Genomic DNA, 14,479 nt, shown 5'->3' on the forward strand with positions numbered 1-14,479 from the left:
TTTGAGTTAGAATATGTTTGACATAATTTTTGTGCAATAAATGAACAAATAATCAATGCGATCAATAAATATACTTTCCTATCTTCCCAACAATTCAGTCTGTGATTATTTACTTCTCTCTGTTGACGAATTAGGAACCTTCTCAATAGCTTTTGTTTTCAACTTTTATTGAGCCTTCAGACACTTCAAATTATTAGATGAATCAAAACTTTACCTCACCCCTCTCTCTTGATAAGTCCACAGGCAAGCCTAACAGTCAGGGCTTCTGCAACCTCCATTGACCCTTGACCTTGCTTGGTAAACAGTAACTGTTCATCGTTTTAATTGGTACATGTTCATAATTATTTATTGCAAATGCTGATCATGGAGCAAATAAAAGCAAAGTCTTTATTTCTTGGTAAATGAAATTTCATTTTCTTCAAATTTGAGATGCATATGAAGATTTTGTTTCCATCTCGACTCGCGACTCTCTTGAAATCATTGACTCTGCAACTACATATGCTTGTTGCCATTGACAGTGTGCATATAATATGTTACAAATTAGCATAGTAATAATGTCAAACATTTAACAACTTGTCGTTTTAAAAGAATTTCTCTCTCAAATGGTTGCACCAAACCCTAACAAACTACAAATTGGTTAATACTAAAATAGTAGAAGTCGTCTTAATCAAGAACTCGAGAGAATTGGAACAAACATGTTGAAGGGCTAGACATTTCATGAAAATGGCCATGTTCCATGGGCAACTATCATCTTTTACTTCCTTTTTCCAATAAATATTGATGTTAACGCTCCAAAAGAATCAGGAAAGGAGGATTTACGAATAGGCAAATGAACGAGGACAACATTGAAAATTTTAGACAAATATCAATTAATAATAAGTAAATTTTTTTTTATTATATTTATATGTCCAAGATATCCTTAATTCGTCTAACGTATAATTATATTTAAACGCGTTTTACCCAAACTTGCATTTTCGATGCTTAATTTGAAGGTGAATTTAGGGCAAGTGTGAGCTATTCAAACTAGAAGTTTCTCAAAGTAAACACAAATGGCTAGTAGTACTTATTAGTTAATCAACTGTGTCAACATGACACGGTAACGTGTTTAACAGTAAAAAGAATCTTTAAACTTGGGAGGACTGCTTCGCTCTGAAAGTCAGTAGCCATAGGCACAATAACTCATAGAAGTTCAAACTCGCACTCAGACGACTCTGTCAAGCTTTAACCAATTCAATCATCCTCAACATGTAACTTTCAAATGTTCAATATATATAAGCTCGCAATGGCAAGCCCTTGCAAAGATAGAGAGAGATGACTCCATTATCAAAGAAAACTATGCAACATTTCACCCATAGCCATCCATTAACAGAAGTTTACGCCGACACAGAGTTCCTCTGCGATGGTTGCAGGACTCTAGGTATTGGCACAAGGTATCGATGTGAATCCTGCCATTTTGATCTCCATGATCACTGTGCCACCTGCCCTTCGGAGCTCTCTTCTTTTATGCACGAACATGATCTCAAACTCGTCGTTTTCAGGCCACAGGCTGCGTGCCAGAACGGGCGTTTCTGTGACTTGTGCGGCGACCCTATCGAAGGGATTTTCTATCACTGCAAGCTATGCGAATTCGATGTGCACCCTCTTTGTACCCAATTGCCTGAATATGTACGGCACGTGATGCATAAGGATCATCCTTTGAGGCTGCAACGATCTGTGCCTGGTTGGTGCATGGTCTGCAAAGACACATGCTCGTCTTGGCATTATAGATGTGGGCTTTGCTGTTTTGATATTCACTTTGAGTGTGTCTTAGCACCTTGTGAGGTGGCGGAGACGTCAACGCCAACGCCTCCATCTTTGAAAAGACCAGTTCCACCACCACCATCACCATCAGCTTCGCCTTCTTTTGATGCTTGTTATGCTTATGGCTCTGGGGCCATACCACCACCTCCTTATTTTGCTTATGGTTACGGAGTCCCTCTTGCACCCCCGTATTTTGGTCCTCATCCTCATGGCTATGGAATCCCCTCTAGCTTGGGCGGGTATAACGTCAATAGCCATCCGCATGGTAACAGTCAAGGTCACGGTGTCTATGGGGCCATACCACCACCTCCTTATTTTGAGTATGGTTACGGAGTCCCTCTTGCACCACCGTATTTTGGTCCTCATCCTCGTGGCTATGGAATCCCTCCTAGCTCGGGCGGGTATAACGTCAATAGCCATCCGCATAGTGACAGTCAAGGTCACGGAGGTTGGGGAAAGTTTCGAAAGAGAATGTACGCAATTGCTGGGAACCTAACTCTCGGAGTGCTTAGTAACGTGGTGTTTGGAACCTTCGTTTCAAGCTAATAAGAGCATTGGAGTATCAGTTGCATCTAATTTTGCTCTCTGTTTGAAGGCCAAAACATTGCAATTTCAAGCTATTAGAAAAAATGTATAAATTTCTGGAGGTATCAGGAATTGGTTCTTTGTACTTCTAGATTATTTCTTTCTTTTCTTTTGATCATTTTAGAGTTAGAATTTGAGACAAAGAAATAATAGAAGCATGACAGAGTTGGGACTTCTCCAATTTTCTGCAGCTACTTTTCATCAAATTCTCGAAGCTAAAAGTCTGTGGAAAACGACTGTTGGAACATTGGGAACATGACCAGGCCATTATAATATTTCCCTTTTCCATCAAAAGAAAACTTTATTAAGTATCAAAGGGGATACTTGACCTGGTCTGAAACAAGCAGGCCAGTTCGAGCTTTACAAACCCAAGACATAAAGCATGATCTTGTTACAAACCAAAGAAACAAAATATAAATTATTCCAATTCAATCACCTAAAACCTGATACATGGCCCGATTATTACTGTTAAAAAAACAAATTGAAACAAAATTATATGACAAGCTTAGCGAATATGGGGTTACAATACCAAACAAGTAGAACACAAGATATTTCAAACAGTTATCTTTTATATGTGTTATAGATTATATGTCTCTTTTGCTTTCAGACAAGTGACAGTTGTGATAGTAGTGATATATTGTTTGTACATGGTGTAAATATTGTATTGACCTCGTCCACATAGCAAAAAGAAGGGCCAAAACGAGTTTTGAGAATATCAAGTAAATATGAAAAATTCATTGAATACCAAGTAAGCCATTAATCTAGCTTTGAGAATATAATATAAATATGAATTTAATGTAATAATAAGATTCTCTGTATATCCCCTTAGACACTCCAAGCGTGTTTTTTGACTGCTATTTCCTAGTAAAGTACTACACAATCACGTGATAGTAAAGAGTATTAAACTCGGCAAGACTGCTTCCTTCTGAAAGTTAACACTGCTTTTCTGTGAAGCTTGGACTAATTCAATCATCCTCCACATATAAAACTATATAAGCCTTTGCACAGATCTATAGAAACTGTAACCGATTCAATTTTCAACTTCAATATTTATATATAAACTCCCAAATAGCAAGCCCTTACACAGATAGAGAGAGATGGCTTCATTACCACAGAAGACTGTACAACATTTCACCCATGACCATCCATTAACAGAAGTTGACGCAAGGACAGAGTTTGTCTGCGATGGTTGTAGGACTCTAGGTGTTGGCACAAGGTATGGATGTGAGTCCTGCGATTTTGATCTCCACGATCACTGTGCCACCTGCCCTTTGGAGCTCTCTTCTTTTATGCACGAACATGATCTGAAACTCGTCGTTAGCAAGCCACAGGCTACGTCCCTGCAGAACGAGCGTTTCTGTGACTTGTGCGGCGACCCTGTCCAAGGGATTTTCTATCAGTGCAGGCTATGCGAATTCGATGTGCACCCTCTTTGTACCAAATTGCCTGAATATGTACGGCACGTGATGCATAAGGAGCATCCTTTGAGGCTGCAAGGATCGGTGCCTGGTAGGTGTATGGTCTGCAAAGATACATGCACGTCTTGGCATTATAGGTGTGGGATTTGCTGTTTTGATCTTCACCTTGAGTGTGTTTTAGCACCTTGTGAGGAGGAGGCGACGTCAACGTCAACCTCTCGATCTTTGAAAAGCCCAGTTCCACCACCATCACCATCAGCTCCGTCTCTTTGTAATGCTTATGGCTATGGGGCCATTCCGCCGCCACCATCACCATCAGCTCCGTCTCTTTATAATGCTTATGGCTATGGGGCCATTCCGCCACCACCATCATCATCAGCTTCGCCTTATTATGTTTATGGCTATGGAGCCATTCAACCACCACCACCACCACCATCTTCGCCTTATTATGCATATGGCTATGGTGCCATTCCACCACCTCCTTATTCTGCGTATGGTTACAGGCCTTCTGCTCATGGCTATGGAACCCCCTCCAGCTCGGGCGGGTATCACCTCAACAATCATCCGCAATGTAGTAGTCAAGTTCAGGGAGTTGGGGGAAAGAATCGAAAGAATATGTATGCAATAGCTGGGCAACTGGCTCTTGGAGTGGTTACTAACGTGGTGTTTGGAACCATCTTTTGGTGATCGAGCAGCTCATAAGAGCATTGGAGTTTCAGTTGCTTTCTTTGCATCTAATTTATTCTTGGTTTGAAGGCCAAAACATTGTAACTTCAAGCTATGAAACAAATTTATTTCTGCATTTAGAATTTGAGAGAAGGAAATAAGAGAAGCATGACAGACTTCGGACTTCCCCAATCTTCTACACCTATTTTTCATCACAGTGTCAGACTTGGCTCCCCTTCTAATGTTGCTGACAATTCAACCGGTAGCCAGAGTTGGATCCGGCTTGAGTCTAGATTTCTTAGCTCATCTCTCTTGTGTCTGGCCCAACTTCTCCAATTCTGGGCCAGCTATTCCCAGGTCTTGGTCAAATTCTGTGCTGGTTGAATTGGCACCCACACTTGAGCTACTGACAAAAGAGAAAGGCCAGGCAAACGTCTGGTGTGAGTAACAGCATATGGCCATTCCTGAAATTTGTGGTGAATATCGGATGCGGGCCTATCACCTACGACTGTTCTAATGTTTAAAGCCTTACTGTCTTAGTGTTTACCCTACGTGTCTACCGTCTACCCCATTTTTATGGTTCCTCCACAAGAATTAGGCCAACTGGCAGGTATCGTTTTAAGGTGGTTGTTGACTTGTTATGTCCTAGCATGCTTTGCTGTATTGACACGATTCCTTACAGTAACAGGCCTTATCCAGGCACTATGTCTTTACCCCAAACCTTTTCCCTTATGTTTTTCTAGTTAAAAATCAAATTGAAATGTCGCCTTCCCTTGCAAAAGTGAAATAAATCTACTAGTTTTTAGGTTCTGAACAGGCCCTTTCACTCCTCTAAAGCAACCCGTTTTTTGCTAAATGCATGCTATCAATGATAATTATAGTGTATATATGAAGCAGGTAATCATAAACATTACGTTACAAATCTGCAATCAACACCGTAAAGGAATTAAACATCCCTCATATTATACAAATTAAAGGGTACCCCAAGGGAGAAATGCTTTGCCAGAAGACCATCAACATTGTCTTTTAGACTCCTGGAAACGACACCAACCATGCCTGAAATTGCTCTCAACAAACAGTAGGCAGCATCATTTGATACCTCGTTTTGGTGTTTTTTTCATCATTGTTATAATTTTATGATGACAGATTATGTTGAATCATGCTTTTTGATGAGTTTTTTATTGTTGCTAGTCATAAAAGCATAAAGTTGAATGGTTTTTTTAAGTTCAATATATTTTGATGGAAAGAGCAGATTGGTGGATTCAATCACAAGATAAAGAAATCATTCTAAATGACCCTAATCATTGTTTTATGTAGTCGGATGGACACCGTATTGAAGAATCAAATGGAAATCTGTCCCTTCCTAGCTCTGCAAACAAATCAAACACGTCATGTGAATTTAGATCTGCCACGACATTGAAATTACTGAAAAACACTTGTATGGTAGAAAGAAAGGTATCCTTTTTTTTCGCTCCTGAAAACTTTCGGCTGGGGAAACCAAGGGTTGTTCCTGGCAAGCTTTATTGCACGCTTCCGCTTCTGAAAGGCTCAGACAAGGACTCTGATCGGCTGTTGGGTGAAGAAACTGGGCAAATGGAATATTCCTGGGGTGTATCTGCACCTTGAGAGCAGATATAAAGTGTTAAAGGAAGCCGTGAAGACTTAAAAAACAGCCTTTTAGCACGACTTTCTGGTGCTTAAAGATCGTTCAATGAATTTTGCTGGCAACCTTGTTTTGTCGTCTACCAGGGGGAGCCCTGCAGTACGTGGCGATTGCTCCATCGTCGGCGTTGTTTCTCTCTCACCCTAATGATTGGAGGGTATAAATGTTGGAAACTAATCAGGGTGATTTGTGAAAGAACACCCAACGCCTACGAGTCGCCTCACCAACATTAACTCAGAAAATAATAGAAAAAAAGAAACAAAAGAAATCGTCTTCTGGTCATCCTCACTATCTAATCGCTGCATATTTTGACGCGGCAAAAAGGACAAGACTGCTTCCTTGAGAAATATCGAGGCATTGTCCCTTCTCTCTGGACTCCATGGAATTTAATCGAGCTTTCATCAAAAACGTGAAGCGTCTGGTCGTCAAGGTCAGCTACAAAGCAACCTGCAAAACTTACTTTCCCATATGGCTGATTTTCCATTTCCATGTGCAACATCATGTTCATGTGCATGTCTTTTCTGAACTGTTCTGGCAATTTGGCATGCCAATTGCCATGCACAACCCTCCCCCTTTTGGAAAGAGAAAGCATCCAATTTTATTTTTAGTACAATAAAACATAGTACAAAATCTTGGGGAACATATGTATTTTTGGTCCAACCAAAACAATATTATTTTAAGGTTTTGGAGCTTGCTTGCTGCCCTTGCAATATTTACATGTATTAAAAAAAAAACCTCTTTTACACTTCTAAATTTAGCTATTTATATGAAAAATTAATAAAATGATTTTGAATATTAATTAGATCCATAAAAAATATAGGTCCATAAAAATCTAATCCTCTTCCACATGAAACCATGTGACAAGACAAACAGAAGGGACTGAATTCGATTTGGAATTTTCCATTTGCTTGATATTACTATAAACTTATATGTTGCAGCTGTTGCTAGGTGATTGGACATAGGAAGATACATAGGGACACGATGCAAAATCAGACTTTTCTTCTTTCAAACTCTTAAAACTTTCAAGTTTACATGTGAATTCTCCATCATGAATTATTTCTGTTATGAACATTCAACGTATTTGTTTTCCCAAAGGGACCTCCATGATGTAACAGTACTGCAATTTTTATAGCTAAGAGGCAAATCATTGTAAGTAAGGGTGAGCATCAATCGGATGATTGATCGATGTCAATTGACGATAAGTTCAGTTAGTTTGATTTTATTTTTTTATTTTAATATTAATTAATCAGAATGTTAATATTTAAAAATTTTAAAATATATTATATAATATATATGTATTTGGTTAAACTAAAGACATTGGAGCTTATTATGTATTAATAATTAAAACGAGTTTAGATAAACCAATTCAAACTATATTCGATTTTAAGATAAAATTTGATCAATTTTAATTATTTAAAATTTAAGATCGAACTGATGGAACCGATCTAATCCTCACTCCTTATCAGGAAGATTGTAATTTAATTTATTCGGAAAGATATTTATAGGATTTAATTTATACTATTTTTTAAAATCCAGTTGGATATCCATAAAGAGACTTACTAAATTTCCTGATAAAAAAAAGTAACGAAGGATCCGAGGAAATAGGGGCGCGTGTCCCGTAAACAGTGGAACCCTTCCTCGTCGCACGTCAGTTACTAAATTAATAATACTCATTGTCATGTCGTCATCTGTGTCCCCATGTGACTGCTTCTGCCAGGATTCCCCTACGGACCAACCCACCCTAAACTCCTGCAACAAACTATAAACAATTTTTTAATTTTATTTTCCTTTTTTATTTAATTTCACCCCCTTTATTTCAGACCACTATATATTGGAACTACTTGGACGTGGCAAACCGCTGCGGCTGCCTCATCATCTTCTTCTCAGACTCGCTCTCTGTCACACTCTGCCCACGAGAAAGAAAGAAAGAAAGAAAGAAAGAAAGAACTGATTGCCTGACTCGACCGAGTCGATTTTCACTCGCTTAAAAATGGACTCCATGGATCCTTCTCGTGCTTTTGTGACAAATGTCAAGCGTCTCATTGTCAAGGTTTCTGTTTTTTTTTTTTCTTTTTCCGGGAAAATGTTGAACCGGTTTTTTGAGTTTTTGGTTAATTTGGTTTGTTTTTTTTTTTTTGATAATGTGGTTTTGATTTAATGTTTTTAGTTAACAAGGATTGATTTTGATTTATGGGTTTTGGTTGAAAAAGGTGGGAACAGCTGTGGTGACTCGAGCTGATGGGAGATTAGCGTTGGGGAGGCTTGGAGCTTTATGTGAGCAGGTAAATGTTGAAAGAACAAGGGAAAGATGGGACTTTTGATGTCCCATTGTTGCAGCATCTCTCTAGGAAGGAGATGTTGTGGCTAACAAAACTGTTAATTTTTTAAATGAATTGGTTGGTTGCAGCTTAAGGAACTAAATTCTCAAGGCTATGAGATTGTTTTGGTCACTTCAGGTGCTGTTGGTCTTGGTCGCCAAAGGCTTAGATACAGGAAATTGGTTAACAGCAGGTGTCATTTCTTAAATACCCTTTTCTTTCTTTATCTTTTCTTTTTTTTGGTCATAAACATAAAACAGTTATTGCCTTCTGAGAAAATTTGTATGAAAAGATTTTTTCTTCGTTTTGTAGCTTGGCTGATCTTCAAAACCTACAATTTGAACTCGATGGGAAGGCATGTGCTGCTGTTGGGCAGAGTAGTTTAATGGCTCTTTACGACACCTTGTTTAGCCAGGTGAAAAAGAATATGATTTCTAGTCGTGCGTAGTATGCATTTGGCAACCTCTTGTTTTCTTTTTCGGTGTTTTACTTGCTTTAATATTATTCTTAATCTTTATGCAGCTTGATGTCACTTCGTCACAACATCTCGTGACGGATAGTGATTTTAGGAGTGTTAGTTTCAGAAAGCAACTCTCTGAAACAGTGCAATCATTACTAGCTTTGAAAGTTATTCCTATTTTCAATGAGAATGATGCAGTCAGTACTCGAAGAGCGCCTTATCAGGTATGCAACTTCTTTCCCCTAATTTGAATTTGTTTTTTTTTTTTTCTCGTTGTGTTGATAAATGAAAATTTTCATTCCATATTACCCAAAAGCAGGAAACTGCAACAGAGTTACAAAGAGTAAATACAATCAGTGTTTAAACCAAATACAAACAGTTTGAATTCGCTTTTGCTATTCATTCTAGTGATATCAAAAGATTCTTTACTAAACTAGAATGACCAAGAATGAAAAAACGCTCCAAAAAGAGATACTAACAGGTTTAAGTTTTTTCTTCTGGTGATATCAGTGTTTAAGTTTCGATATGAGATACTAACAGGTTATAGTGAAACTTTTTTCTTTTAGGCCTTTTCTACTGAGCCTTCGAGTTCGACTTTTCGCCTTTGTTATGTCCGAAGTGCCAAAAAGAGAAACCTTCTGTTTGTTCTATTCTTCCTTTCAAGCTGCTTATTTTGTTTCTGACAAATTGATTGTAACTCTTATTTCAGGATTCTTCTGGGATATTCTGGGACAATGACAGCCTGGCAGGTCTCTTAGCTCTGGAACTGCAAGCTGATCTCCTTGTTTTGTTGAGTGATGTGGATGGCCTCTATAGTGGACCACCAAGTGATCCAAACTCAAAGCTGATCCATACGTATATAAAAGAAAAACATCAAGGAGAAATAACGTTTGGAGACAAGTCCAGGCTGGGTAGAGGGGGTATGACTGCAAAGGTTAATGCTGCTCTCTGTGCAGTTTTTGCTGGTATCCCTGTTGTTATTACTAGGTACGCCAGGATCCAAATCCACAAACCTATTAACAACCAACTTGTTTAATTTTTGACAAAATTGGTTCATGCTAGGGAGATTCTTTATAGGTTAATTTGGAATTCCTTGTAGTGGGTTAGCAAAACTTTGTTTCATTTGAAGAATATCATTAGCCACTCCTCTGCATCCTAGTCAATTCATTAGATCTCCTCTTTTCCCCTTCATTTCTTAGTTTTTAAAACCTTTTATTTCCTTTATCAGTGGAAAACATGCTGATGTTTCTTCTGATGAAAATAGTATTTGAAGAGTATATTCATTGTTAATTTGTTACCAATCACTGGGTGTTTAATAATTTTATTTCGTACTTTCAAATTTTAATACTTATAAGACACATGTGTTTCTTTGTTTACTATGAATTGTTTTGTCATCACACTTCTCATTTTGCTTTTACTTCTATTTTTGAAGTGGCTACGCCACTGACAACATTATAAAGGTACTCCAAGGAAAGCGAATTGGAACCCTATTTCATCAAGATGCACACTTATGGACATCAGTTAAAGAAGTTGGTGCACGTGAGATGGCAGTTGCAGCACGGGATTGTTCTAGACGACTTCAGGTGGGAAGAATCATTGCTTCCTGTAGTCACCATAAAATCTCTCTTTTAGGCTCCATGTTCTATTAGATGAAGAAGTTAAGTTTGAACGTTTTTGGAAATGATCTAATTGCAGGCACTGCACTCTGAGGATAGGAGGAAAATTTTGCTGGACATAGCTGATGCCCTTGAGGCGAATGAAAGTTTGATTAAGGTTGAAAACGAAGCTGATGTTGCAGCTGCCCAGGATGCTGGATATGAGACCTCACTAATATCTCGTTTGGCTTTGAAGCCTGGGAAGGCAAGCATTTGTTGATTCCTGGATTCATGTGATAACAAATAAATCAATTTTCAATTTTTTGTGTGATTGCTGCTGTTTGATATCCATGCCTGTTCCATTAATATTTTTCACAAGCACAACCTCATGTTTCATGCTGATTTTTTTATTTTACAGATAGCTGGTCTTGCAAAATCCATTCGTGTACTTGCTGACATGGAAGAGCCTATTGGTCGTGTTTTAAAGAGAACAGAGGTTAGAAAATACTCATCTTGTTCAAAAATATCTGAATAGTAGTGTGTCTCTTTTCTGTCCTCATCACTTGTTTTGGCTCTTACTTTTACTGCCCTTGTCCCAGCTTGCAGATGGACTCATCTTGGAGAAAACATCATGTCCTCTTGGTGTCTTGCTGATTGTATTTGAGTCTCGACCTGATGCCCTTGTTCAGGTAACAGATAATTCACTTATACTCATATTAACTGGTATCTTTTAGCCGATAAGAGTGTTGTGAGATTACACTTATGCTTCAGTCTTATGTAAAGAATTTATGATTGCTTGTGAACTTGGGCCATCAATTTCTCATGCATCTTAAGGGATAATTAGCCAACAGGTTTTTGTGGTTGATTGTGTTACGATGATTTCCACATGATTCTAGGTCTGCTAAGCAGATGTCATCTTCATTGCGGTTAACACCATCATTTGTGTCTTATTTTAGTGACACATCATCTACCATTTGACTTTGAATGAATGCCCGCATTCTGTAGAGTCACATTCCTTCTTCATACCATAGAGTCTAATGCTTTCTCTTGCTAGATGGAACCTGAGCTATTGAAGTTCAATACTGGTTTATTTGATTACTGCATGAAGATTCTTTTGATTGTTTGTTCACTAGCTTTGGAATATTATTTTTACGCTGTATCCTCTTTTCTACCATTTTCATATTAATCTGTATTTTTGGGTTTATAATATTTTCTTGATTATCTTACCACCTTTTTTCTTTCCCTTTATGATTCAATAGATAGCTTCACTAGCCATTCGAAGTGGGAATGGCCTACTGCTGAAAGGTGGAAAAGAAGCTAAGCGGTCAAATGCAATCTTGCACAAGGTTCGCTCTTTGGGTTTCTGCAAATATTTACTTGTATTGAAGCATAAGCCTTATTACTTTATGTGCCCTTCACTATTTTTTCTGCTTTAAATAATCTCAATTTCTACATTGTCAGGTCATTACTTCGGCCATCCCAAATAATATTGGAGATAAACTTATTGGACTTGTGGCTTCAAGAGAGGATATTCCTGATTTACTTAAGGTGAGTTGCAGGATGTAAATTTGATGATAGTTCTTTGTTATGTGATAGTTTTTAACGTAATTCTATTTTGCTGCAGCTTGATGATGTGATAGATCTTGTGATCCCCAGAGGCAGCAATAAGCTAGTTTCTCAAATTAAGAATTCAACAAAAATTCCTGTTCTTGGTCATGCTGGTAAGAAAAATAGTGTGGCTCCTTGATGGTCCACAAGATGGAGTTCAACTGAAGTTTCAACTTTTGTTTCCAGATGGAATTTGTCATGTTTATGTTGACAAATCAGCTAAGGCGGATATGGCCAAGCAAATTGTTCTGGATGCAAAGATAGATTATCCTGCAGCTTGTAATGCTATGGTAATTTCAGTTTACTGTTTATGAGATTTACCAACCATTTCTGCTTGTGTTCCCATAGCTATATTTGACAGAGTTAACTGCATATTTCATGCACATGCATTCTGTTTCATATAATTTATCCTGCACAAATTTCTTATTTTTTTATGTAGTTGTTTTAAAGTTTCTTAACCATGCTATCTCCAGGAAACACTTCTAGTACACAAGGATTTGTCGAATAATGGTTTGCTCAATGAGCTTATTGTGGAACTCCGGCATGAAGGTTTGCTTATATGAATGGCTGTTTCACTACCTAGTGTTTTCAAATTAAAATCACTTAGTCTTTCGATATGCTAATTCAATGAATTTGGTGGTTTTCATAGTATTGTTACATGATCATGTAACCCGATCTGAATGTCATTGTACTGTTTTCTTCGCTTTTTTGAGTGTGTTGCATGTGGAAAAAGTTATAGTAGTGCCCAAAAGGATTATCTAGAGATGTATCAACTATCTATGGGATTAGACTTTTGAGCAAAAGCTTCACAATTGCAAGTTCATCTGCTGCAGGTGTTATCCTGTATGGTGGACCAAGAGCGTCTTCTTTATTAAATATTCCAGAGGTGCATTCATTTCATCATGAGTACAATTCAATGGCTTTCACAATTGAAATTGTGGATGATGTGCAGGCTGCCATTGACCATATACATCAACATGGAAGGCATGTCAAGTCTCTAAGAATTCTTATTCTTATACTTTTGATTGCTTTGTTTATCCAGTGAATAGTTTTGCTTCCTCTCTCCAGATATTAAGTAACTTGCTTTCTCTGCAGTTCTCATACTGATTGCATTGTCACAGAAAATCATGAGGTTGCTGAAATTTTCTTAAATAGAGTCGACAGGTAGGCTTACTTATGTTTGAAGATATACTGGACAGTCACACAAGTGTACTATATGACTATATCTCATTATCACCACAGTTATTCATGAAGTGATATCTTCTCTCTTCTGGATGTCATGTTTCAGTCTATAAGATACATTAACTTGTTATTGTTCTCATATTTGCGCAAATGATTGCACATTATGAGTTGCATATCTTAATTTGGGTAACTATTTTTTCCCCATTGTTTGGTTGATGTTGGTGACGTTGCAATTTGCTATCTATCTTTGTTACAGTGCTGCAGTATTTCATAATGCAAGCACCCGATTTTGTGATGGAGCAAGATTTGGACTTGGTGCTGAGGTACTCAATCTTCCAAATTCCTGGTATTGAACAACAAGGTCAGTGTGTTTATTTGATGCTTTGATTTTAACAGGTTGGGATAAGTACTAGCCGGATCCATGCCCGAGGTCCTGTCGGAGTTGAAGGATTGTTAACAACTCGATGGTATGCAAGTTTCTGATTGATCTTTCTTCCTAAACTATGTCATTAATATCTGGATTGATGAGCATTTTTGTTGTTAACAGTATAAGCATAAATAATGTTCGACAGCTCAATATGCTCCTGATTTCCATTTACATTTTCTTTATGTCTCTATAGCACTGATCTCTACATATCTTTATTTGCTCTGTTAAGGCCATGAGCTGCTTAGCATGCTCTTTCTTTTTTTCTGCGTTTCTATCTATTCTTCACTTTCTTCTCAATATCTTGATTTCTGATGTCTCGATTTTATTAATGCAAAATGTCAATTTCCTTAGACTAGAATGTTCTGTCAACATGCACCAGACATTACATCTTCTAAATACCTGCCTGTTATAATTGTAGGATTTTGAGAGGGAGTGGCCAGGTGGTTGATGGAGACAAAGGGGTTATTTACAGCCACAAGGATCTTCCCCTGCAACTTCAATTATAGTCTGTTCCAAGAGATGCGAGGAAAATGTTGATTTTTTTTTTTTTCACTTTCCCATGCTTACTGTTAGTTTCTATCTTGTAATATAGTACTGCAGAACTGCTTGTGTAACTGCGCATGGCGTTACTATATTTTTTTTTTCACCCTTATCAAGATCATCTTTCCAGAATTTTATTGTCTGGATCATGCTCAGCGCAGAGCCCTGTATAATTACCTCCTTTAATGGATAAGCATTTTAAAATGCAGTTTCTAAG

General features: G+C 37.8%; 3 protein-coding genes across 3 annotated transcripts; all 3 read left to right on the forward strand.

The window, feature by feature from the left end:
• The first annotated feature begins 1,159 nt into the window (after positions 1 to 1,159).
• LOC18597688 (uncharacterized) lies at positions 1,160 to 2,552 on the forward strand. The gene has a single exon (XM_018120876.2). The coding sequence runs from the start codon at positions 1,312 to 1,314 to the stop codon at positions 2,344 to 2,346; it is 1,035 nt and encodes a 344-aa protein (XP_017976365.2). The 5' UTR covers positions 1,160 to 1,311; the 3' UTR covers positions 2,347 to 2,552.
• A 692-nt stretch (positions 2,553 to 3,244) lies between these two features.
• Positions 3,245 to 5,250, forward strand: LOC18597689 (protein VACUOLELESS GAMETOPHYTES-like). The gene has a single exon (XM_018121492.2). It carries the CDS (start codon positions 3,483 to 3,485, stop codon positions 4,488 to 4,490), a length of 1,008 nt encoding a protein of 335 aa, XP_017976981.2. The 5' UTR covers positions 3,245 to 3,482; the 3' UTR covers positions 4,491 to 5,250.
• Positions 5,251 to 7,907: 2,657 nt separating this feature from the next.
• On the forward strand, positions 7,908 to 14,478 carry LOC18597690 (delta-1-pyrroline-5-carboxylate synthase-like). The gene is made up of 20 exons (XM_018121491.2): positions 7,908 to 8,182; positions 8,343 to 8,414; positions 8,540 to 8,643; positions 8,763 to 8,865; positions 8,973 to 9,134; positions 9,620 to 9,897; positions 10,343 to 10,493; positions 10,606 to 10,770; positions 10,924 to 11,001; positions 11,105 to 11,194; positions 11,765 to 11,851; positions 11,967 to 12,053; positions 12,130 to 12,226; positions 12,300 to 12,403; positions 12,587 to 12,662; positions 12,947 to 13,097; positions 13,209 to 13,277; positions 13,552 to 13,618; positions 13,692 to 13,762; positions 14,141 to 14,478. Exons 1-20 carry the CDS (start codon positions 8,123 to 8,125, stop codon positions 14,226 to 14,228), a joined length of 2,160 nt encoding a protein of 719 aa, XP_017976980.2. The 5' UTR covers positions 7,908 to 8,122; the 3' UTR covers positions 14,229 to 14,478.
• Position 14,479: the final 1 nt, after the last annotated feature.

The sequence above is a fragment of the Theobroma cacao genome, chromosome 5 (genome assembly GCF_053813885.1).
Source record: "Theobroma cacao isolate CCN51 chromosome 5, ASM5381388v1, whole genome shotgun sequence".
Classification (NCBI taxonomy): Eukaryota; Viridiplantae; Streptophyta; class Magnoliopsida; order Malvales; family Malvaceae; genus Theobroma; species Theobroma cacao.

What these genes read in the sequence shown, in the direction of transcription:
- LOC18597688 (XM_018120876.2), top strand. Translation starts at nt 1,312, where the DNA reads ATGACTCCATTATCAAAGAAAACTATGCAACATTTCACCCATAGCCAT.
- LOC18597689 (XM_018121492.2), top strand. Translation starts at nt 3,483, where the DNA reads ATGGCTTCATTACCACAGAAGACTGTACAACATTTCACCCATGACCAT.
- LOC18597690 (XM_018121491.2), top strand. Translation starts at nt 8,123, where the DNA reads ATGGACTCCATGGATCCTTCTCGTGCTTTTGTGACAAATGTCAAGCGT. An exon ending in ATTGTTCTAGACGACTTCAG is followed by an intron (nt 10,494 to 10,605) that starts GTGGGAAGAATC and finishes ATCTAATTGCAG; the next exon opens with GCACTGCACTCTGAGGATAG. An exon ending in GGATTGTTAACAACTCGATG is followed by an intron (nt 13,763 to 14,140) that starts GTATGCAAGTTT and finishes TTATAATTGTAG; the next exon opens with GATTTTGAGAGGGAGTGGCC.